Below are 9,275 nucleotides of genomic sequence, written 5' to 3' on the forward strand. Positions count from 1 at the left end.
TAAATGTTCTAATTATTTAAAAAAAAAAACTGTAAATAAGCCGTAAATAAGGCAGCCTGGGCTGCAGAGTGAGTGCCAGGATAGGCTCCAAAGCTACACAGAGGAACCCTGTCTTGAAAAAACAAAATAAATAAATACATAAATAAATAAAACAAAAAACTAAATAGAACTTTTTCATACCAGATACTCTAAAGAAACTGTAAGCCAAAGGCATCATTTCAAATTCCTCAGTGAAAACTACAAAATTCATATTGCAAAGATTTAATCAAATCAGGATTGGTGAAAATGACCAAATTTACATTTTCCATAAACGATGATGTGAAAACTTGAAAGGGGAAGTCTATTCAACAGAAGAAACAGCCAATGTTTCTCTCTGCCCATTATGTGTTTATCTCATCACTCACTATGGGCTAAATAAACAAATAAAGTGAGAAGGAAGATAGCTGAGATTAAAAAAAAAAACTCATTTGGAAAGAAAGCAATGAGGCAGTGATAGAATTCGTGCAGAACAGGGAGGACAGAAATGAGTAAGGAAAGGTAACTGGCAAAAGTGAATGTTTCAAAAAGATGTACACTTCCAAAGAAGAGAATGAAATCATTACTAATCTGGCCTTGCAGAGAGTCCTACCTGAGCGAGAAACACACATAACCCATAAAGCAAACAGGAGCAGAAGGGCGCTTGGCTTCCATCTCCAATGGCTGCACCTTATCCCTGGTGCCTCATCCATCCTGCAATTAATGACAGAAAGTCACAGTCAACATGTACCCTTCAGTAAGGAATTAGGACAAATAATGCTAAGTGTGGTTCTCAGCAGGGACTGACTATAGAATAAAATGTTAGTCTTATTTTCAAATAAAGACTTTCATGTAAAGGGAAAGAACCCAGGACCTTAGTGTGAAGCAAATGTTCTCAGCCATGTCCTCAGAAAAGACTTAAAAGATAGTGAGGACCAACTCATCTCCTTCAAGCAAAAGAGAATGAAATCCAGGGGTTGGGGAGTTAATAAAGTGCTTGATGGGCAAGCCTAGACAGCTAAGTTCAGGTCTCCAGGACCCATGTAAAAAGCCAGGCTGAGGTAATCCCAATGCTGAGGAAATGGTGACAGAAGAACCTTGACCTGCAAGACTGGCCCAGTGAGGAAGCTTCAAGGTCAGTGACAGATTCAAAAATGATGTGGATAGTGACGACAGAAGACAGTGGATGCTGATCTCTGGCTTCCACAGGCATGTGCACACACATACAAACATGTACACACATACCCCCTAGACACATACATGTACATAAATTCATCCATTTTGTTTGTTACCTATGCACTTGTACAGGTCCAAATTTGAATTCTCTATTTAATGGCCTCTGTATCTTCTGTCTCCTGACTATCTCATCTCTTGCATGAGTCAGAATCTGTACCTGCCTAAAGGCTGTGAATATGCTTGTTCCTATGTCTGTTTTTGTTCCTGTGTCTGTGTGTGTCTCCGTGTGTGTGTGTGTGTGTGTGTGTGTGTGTGTGTGTGTGTGTGTGTGTGTGTGTCTGATGTGTCTCAGTACAAATTTTGTCTGCCCTTATTGGACAGCATAAGAAGCTTCAGGAGGGGAAGAAATCTTTAAGAGTTTTAAAAAAGATTAAGTCATAGGCTCCAACTGACCCCCACTGACTCAGACAAAAACCATTATCAACCAATATCCATACATGGTGGCTTTCAACTTTTGTGGTAGATTTTTTAGGAAGTTGCTTTCAACATGTGGTATTTGCTGCCTTCAGCAAATGATACATATACATTGTTCTGGGCCTGGGCATGGAGGAACACATAATATAAGTTTTCAGCTATGTGTTAGCTTAGATGGTGAGAGCTAATTACAAGGAAAATCCAAAGCAAGTAAGGTTGGCTTTACATTGTTCTCTTAAAGGCAGGTTAAACAAACAGGTGGGGTATACAGTAGGATAGCAGTCCTAAGTCGACCTTACTAACTCTGGCTACATGGTCCAACAGAAGTCCAGTGTTTTAGATTGTAAGAGATATTTTCAGAATATAGCATCACCAAACACTTGTTTGTACCTTCCTTACTGTAGGTGATTTCTTAATGAAGATGGGTAAATATTCAATAACTCTAGAAATAAAGCATTATCTTTTTTGGGGTTATTGTTTTAAATCTTAATAAAAAGTTTTCATGTTATAATATCTGATGTCAAAGGGTAATACTTAAAATAAAATTAAATTTCTCTTCTTTCCCTAAAATGAAGCACTGAACCATTAATATTCAAAACAAAAACAAACAAATGAAAATAACAGCAACAAAAAAAGAACCCATTATTTGTAACAATATCTATCAGTGTTTTCAAATGGTTAGTAATCACCAAGTAGTTCAGAAACTACATTAGATGCAGTTGAAAACATTTAGTGTTTTCAGTGTTACCAGCTTCCATTTTTAAATGACATTTATTGTGTTTGTGTATGCCTGCACACATGTGCAAGTCAGAGGACAACTTCTGGGAGTTGCTTTTTTCCCTTCCATACTATGGGTCTCAGGGTTATAAGACTCAGTGTCAAAAACCTTTACCTGGTTGGTAACCCATCTTGATGGACCAGCAGAGTCATACCTAAATAGAACGATGTTATTTACTAAGATTCCACGTTGTCATGGCTCACAACAGATTTAATTGAGTCAGCATCTTTAAAAGAGGAAAACCTGTGAAGGATGCAATAGGAACAAAAGCCATTTGTTGAAAGGGGCCATGAAAGGACTGGTACTGAGCGGAGGCAAGGGCAAGCAGGCAAGCACTAAAGCAATGGGAAGTAATCTCCAGGGCTTAAAATACCCAAAGAGACAGTAAAGTTGCAATTACTACCAGAGAGTAATTTTATTTCTAGAAAGGCAACATTCTTAAACCCTAAAGTCTGCTTATTTTGGTAACGTATGTAACACTAAATGAGAAGCCAAAAAAACACTCAGATAAGAAAACATACATGAAAGAGTTTTGCATCTTTTTTTTTTTTTTTTTTTTTTTTTGGTAAGAGGTAACATTGCATCAAAGAAAACATAGATTAAAGTAAAACAGGTCTGGGGGTCTGGGTTTGTTTCCTAAGACCTATGCAATCCTAAAATTCTACTTGACCTGTTGTACCTATGTGTCACTTGTAAAGAACAGCAGTGCACCTAGCCCATAGAACCACTGGCTGACAATTTCAAAATAAGAAGATGTCTTCAAAAGTCCGTGCCTGGTACCTCAAGCATTCCATAAATAACAGCTGTTGTTATAATTACTGTCAGGCCAGGTATGCCAATGTGTTTCATGTTTCTTCTACCCACTATAAAATAAAATGAAAAACCTTCAACAATAACAGATGATAAGCCTCATCATTTATGCCAACATCCATTGAGTGAATCTGGAGTTACTTCAGGGATCATCTGGGAACAAGATAAACTTATTTGTGCTGGCTATGAATGAATACATTTTATGTAGTGCCTAAAGCTCATATCACAATCTTGTTCTCCACATTCTACAAGTTCTAGCTACAGGTAGCTGTCTATTTGGAATTTCTAAAATAAGATAAAATTAAGAACCAAAGAGGGCTTTGGGGGGGGGGTATGGTAAACATGTTTTCAGATATTTTCAACCAATATATTTGAAGCTAAAAGAAGTTACCTATTAAGAGGGACATATTTGAATATCAATATTAACAGTGGGTACAAATTCTGGAATGGCCAGAGCTTACAGCTTGTTCCTCTGTTGACTGTGTGATTTGTGGGATGGGCACTTTGGGAGACACTTAAATTGTCAGCCTAGTCACTCTTCTGTAAATGGGTTGCTACCACCCACAAAGAACTGCTAGTTCTAGCTCAGTCATTCGGGCTTACACAAGCTATATAATCTGTCACAGAGAAAGGTTACTTAGCTGGAAGAATGGGCCTGTTTCCTATTGTAGGAATGAGGAGTTCACCATTCATGAATAAGCTGTGCTTCTAAAACAAAAGGACAATTACATATTCAAAGAAGTTTAGAGAACAGAAAATCTAAAAGATGTCTAGCTTACGATTTTCACAGAAGGAGAAACTGAGGTCCAACAAAATGAAAAAGAACAAACAGAGGTGGCTGACAATCTTTCTAAGAGTTATATATAGGTCACCCTTCCAGCTTCATACTCACATCAACATGTGAGCAATGTCCCCTCTCTTGAATTCATGCATACTCTCAAACAGAAGTGTGCTCCTTAGCCTGGATACCAAACACCGTTTATTTTCCATGTAACTTCTCCTTTACTATAAAAGGTGTTCACAGTTAGGGACACTACAACTGATCCTTGAGTTGTTTCACCAAAGCTGCCTGCAATACTATCAAGCAATAGCTGCAAACGAAGACTAGGGCTTGACACATCCCGGACTCAGGACTCCATCATTTTTTTCAGACACAAAAGGAGCCAGAACAGAGTAAGCACTTGTAACAAACATAACATAAACCATATGACAAACCAACTTTCATCTACTTTACTGTTTACTGAATAACAGAAACAAATAAATTTAGAACAGGGGAAGGAAAGCACTGTGGGTCTTCTCAGGGGATCACTTAATAAAGATACATCCCAGAATTTAAACAACTTTCTCAGAAGAATGGAAAATCCCAAGCAGGGTTACTAAGGTTCTAAAAAGGGACTTCAACTTGGTACAAGCTTGAACGTGGCCTCAGAGTTCAACCACGAACAGAAACAATTTTTTCAAGATCTACTTTTCTTTTTATTTATGTGTCTCTGTCTGTGTGTGTATATACCAGGTAGATAAGGGTTCCCATGGATGTGAGAAGAGGGTGTTGTTAGATGCTCTGGAACTGGGGTTACAGGTGGTTGTGAGCCACCTGATATAGATGATGGGATTGGATTCTGGTCCCCTGGAAGGAGAGCAAGCACTCTTAACCACAGAGTCATCTCTCCAGCACCCCCCCCAAAACATATTTTAAAGGAATACAGAGTCTTGTATAATTTGAAAAGAATTGTTTTCACTCTGAAGATACACCTCACAGACAAGAAAATAAGAGATTAAACTACTTGCCCAGCTTTCAGAATCAATAGTAAAACCCAATCGATTTGTGTGCCCTGGCTTCTAATCCTGCTGCCCATTGTGAGGACAAGTTACCTCTGCTGCAACATTATATTAAAACAATAGGCTACAAAACACAATATGCTTGAGCCCCATTTCAAAAAGTTTTGGAGAACAAAGTGAAGTTACAGAAGACATTCTGAAATTAATATAGAAGTTGCCAGAATATTAGTTCTGCTAATATCAATAGTTGGAATTCATTTCCACAACCTTATTCTTACTGTATTTCTATGGCAAATCTTTTTCATAAAAGTGTTCAGAAATGACAGAGAACACTTTGAGATTCTACCAAGATAAAAAAAAAAAAAAAAAAAGAACAGAAATTTAACATATTCAAGCCTGTTTATAACAGCATTTCTTCTTTCAGTGAAAGGTCATGTTCCCAAGAGTAAGCAATGTGTAAAAGAGTCCTGTTACTGAACTCAGACCTTTTCATTAGGCTGGTTTACCCCCACTACAAAAATCTCACTTATTGTTCAGGTCTTCAGAACAGTAAGTTCTGCCTTATTTGAACAAGAATATGAATGACTGACTCATATCATAAAGTCAACTTAAGAATTTATATAAATACACACACAGAGAGAGGGGGTATATACAAAAACACATGAGTGCATTCACAAATAGGAAGAGAGAGATGTAATTTATCAACATCCTATTTCTTTTTTGCTCTATATTTGTGTAAAATTTTCTCTCTTTTTGTTTTGTATGTTTGTTTATTTGTTTTGTTTTCAAGACAGGGTTTCTTTGTAGCTTTGGAGCCTGTCTTGGGACTCACTCTTTAGACCAGGCTGGTCTCAAACTCACAGAGATCAGCCTGCCTCTGCCTTCTGAGTGTTGGTATTAAAGGCATGCTCCACCCGGCTGTGTGAAATGTTCATAATGGAAAATTAGCCAAAGGATATATGGAATATTGTGATATTACAATTTTTACAACTGTAATTGAATCTGTAATTATCTTAAAAATTCTCAATGAAAAAGTAAACCCCTAAGCCTTTGTGTGGGCAACTAAATTTCAAAAGATTCTGAAAAAGACAAAATTGTAGGGGAGGGGTATACAGGGTATGATTACACAAATAAGGCTGTTGTTTATATGACTCTTGGGGAAAAGATACTCAGTTCTTTGTAATTTTTAAAATTTGTTTGACATTTCTATGTAAGTGTACGTCTGTTTGTGTATGTGTAAGAGCACTTGTGTTTAAGTGCTCTTGGAGGCCAGAAGAGGGCATTGAACCCTGCAGAGCTACAGTTATAGACAATTATGAGCCTTCCATCTAACTGAACTGCTCACCTCGTCAAGAGCAATACAGTTCTTCAGTGCTGAGCCATCTCTCCATCTCCAGCCTCTTTTGTATTTTCTTTTTTATACTTTGAAACTTCTTGTAGGTTTACAATTATTCAAAAAAAAAAAAGACAGAAAAAAAAAAAAACTTAAATGCACTCACAATGTCCACTGGGGCTGACACCCGAAATGGTGAGTGGCACTGCTTTGATCTCTGTCAAATGACAGAAGTGTCTCTCTTGGATTTCCTTTATTTGGATTGGCAGGACCAAGTCATATACATACATTTCTACCACAGTATAAATATTTTTCTTTCTGATTGTGTTTTTTAACCAATTTTATCATAAACATGTAAGCTTTCGTTATATCTGTGGTCTTCTAAATAATCTCGAAAGGCAGTCCTAAGAATTCCCCTCTGAAAAGATTGGGGAAAGCAAGAAAATAGATACCATAATAGAGGAAGCCATTAATCTGGCACTAGAGAAATATCCAGAGATCGACAAGAATGACCCCAACTAACAATCTAACCAATAGTGGAGAGGCTATCGTAAATGCCCTTTCCCAATAATGAGATTGATGATTACCTTATATGCCATTCTTTAGCCTTCATCTAGTAGCTGATGGAAGCAGAAGCAGATAACCCACATCTAAACACTGAGCAGAACTCCAGGAATCCAGTTGCAGAGAGGAAGGAGTGATGAGAAAAAGGGTCAAGACCAGGCTGGAGAAATCCACAGAAACTGCTGACCTGAACAAGGGGAAGCTAGTCTTATAGCTGGGAAACCAGCACAGGACTGATCCAGACCCCCTAAATGTAGGAATTACTTAGGAGGGCTGGGCAGTCTATGGGGCCTCTGGTAGTGGATCCGGATTTATCCCTAGTATACGAATGGATTTTGGGAGCCCATTCCACATAGAGGGATACTCTCTCAGCCTAGATATATGGGGGAGGGCCTAGGCCCTGATCCAAACTATATGACAGATATTGAAGATCCTCCATGGAAGGCCTCACCCTCCTGGGGAGCAGAAAGGGCAAGGGATGGGAGATGGGAGGGGGACAGGAGAGAGGGGAGGGTGAGGGAACTGGGATTGACATGTAAAACATGCTTATTTCAAATTTAAATTAAAAATATTATCATTTAAAAAAAGAAATTTCCTCTGAGTAAAAGATGGTTCAAGGTTGCTACACATACTAGAATTCTTAGTTGGAGCTGGTACATCCTTAAATGTTATCATTTCCACCAAGTAGTATGCATCATAATGTCATCTAGCATGGATAAGGTAATGATGTCATCCAACAAGGAATAAACATGGCAATATATGTCTGGTTACAAATGCTACACACACTTTCTATTTAGTCTAAGAAGTAGATAATCTCTAGAAACTTCTACTCCTTTCATCAGAACTGTAAATTCTATATAACATGTGGACAGTTAGAAACATGACTGTATCTGAAGACATTATCATCAGTTTATTTTTAATATATAAATTAAGTGTCCCTCAAATCATTATTTCCAGAAATCAGAGTGGCACTTCAGTCAGGCAGTAACAACTATGCACTTCTAATATTTCCCATAAGCAAACAGACAATAGCCTCATTCACCATTCACACTGGACAGACACAATGTCATGTAATTTATATAAGCCATAAATGGAATAGTAGCTTCATGAGACCAACAAGAGCAAGCCTTGCTAAATCTACTGGATTTCTCGAAGCATGCAAAACATGCAGTTGTTGCAACTCCTAAATATATTTAAAATATAATATTTCAAAATGTGAGCTAACAATTTCCTTGTAGAAAAATGTTATCTACAAGGAAAAGGTGACTAGGACATTTAATTAGCCTGTGCATTTTTACTTACTGCAATTAAATTTTGAAAAAAAAAATATAGTTCCTGTTTACCATTTCAACATTTTCAACAAAATAATAGGAATATTTACCTTGGGCAGATGGGCACTATTTCCATGTATTCTAACTTGCCCACCAGCCAAAAAAGGGCCAAAACGTCTCAAACCAATGCACAGAAAACTATGCATAATAATATTGAAAGACACAGAAAAAATTCCACCAAAAGAATTCGGTAAAGAAATTTAAATCCAAGTTAAAGCCTCCGATGACTGCTTATCAAGATTCTGCCCTGAGAAATCATAAATTTAATCACACCAAATTCAAATGGATTAATAACGTAATTGCATTATCAAGAAAAAGTTACATTACCTGTTGATCAGTTTCACATCCTTTACTTTTAAAGGTATATGTGCATGCACACACACGCACGCGCGTTTGTGCGTGCGTGCGTGCGTGCGTGCGTGCGTGCGTGTGTGTGTGTGTGTGCTTTTAATCCCATGAGCTCTACATACCCAGGGAGGCTGAAGAAAAGCTGCCTAAATATCCCCTGTAGTTCAGAAAAACTAAAGTTGGAAACAAACTTAACAGTCGTTCCAAACCTATTGCCTGCATAGGGGAAAAAGTCTTATGTTTGGAGATTGGCTATAAGGTCCAACAAATGCTCACAAGTTATCTGTTTACCCACTCTACTGTCATAAGCGACACTGTAAAAGTCACAGGTGTGGCATTACTTCACATGCAGTTTTAATTTAAAAAAAAAGGGGGGGGTATTTATTACAGGGCAAAGTGCCAAGATCAGAGCAGCAGAATGGAAGGTGAGGCTGGTGTGCTCTGTTCCATCGTCCACCTTAAAAATGTGTGTGGGGTTGCAGATGGGAACAGAGCATAGAAGGAAGTAAAACGACCCAAGCTGCATGTTAACTTGGAAGAGGAAACAGAAGCAGAAATAAGTAAGGATGGAGTTGTGGAATGAGGGAAGTATCAATTTCTATAACTTCTAAACAAGTTACAGTGGGTAAAAAGTCTGTCAGGTGTCTGCCCAAGAATAGATAAAATG

The 9,275-nt window shown here is 37.9% G+C and overlaps 1 protein-coding gene across 2 annotated transcripts in view; it reads right to left on the bottom strand.

Annotated features, from left to right (window-relative positions):
* The window catches only part of Adgrg6 (adhesion G protein-coupled receptor G6), a 108,023-nt gene extending 107,323 nt beyond the window's left edge, over nt 1-700 (bottom strand). For both annotated transcript variants that reach the window (XM_051203276.1, XM_051203278.1), the window contains exon 1: nt 629-700. In XM_051203276.1, coding sequence (XP_051059233.1) covers nt 629-647 — 19 coding nt within the window. In that variant the 5' untranslated portion in view covers nt 648-700. The remainder of the gene's footprint in view (nt 1-628) is intronic.
* Nucleotides 701-9,275: the final 8,575 nt, after the last annotated feature.

The sequence above is a fragment of the Phodopus roborovskii genome, unplaced genomic scaffold (genome assembly GCF_943737965.1).
Source record: "Phodopus roborovskii unplaced genomic scaffold, PHOROB, whole genome shotgun sequence".
In the NCBI taxonomy this organism is placed as follows: domain Eukaryota; kingdom Metazoa; phylum Chordata; class Mammalia; order Rodentia; family Cricetidae; genus Phodopus; species Phodopus roborovskii.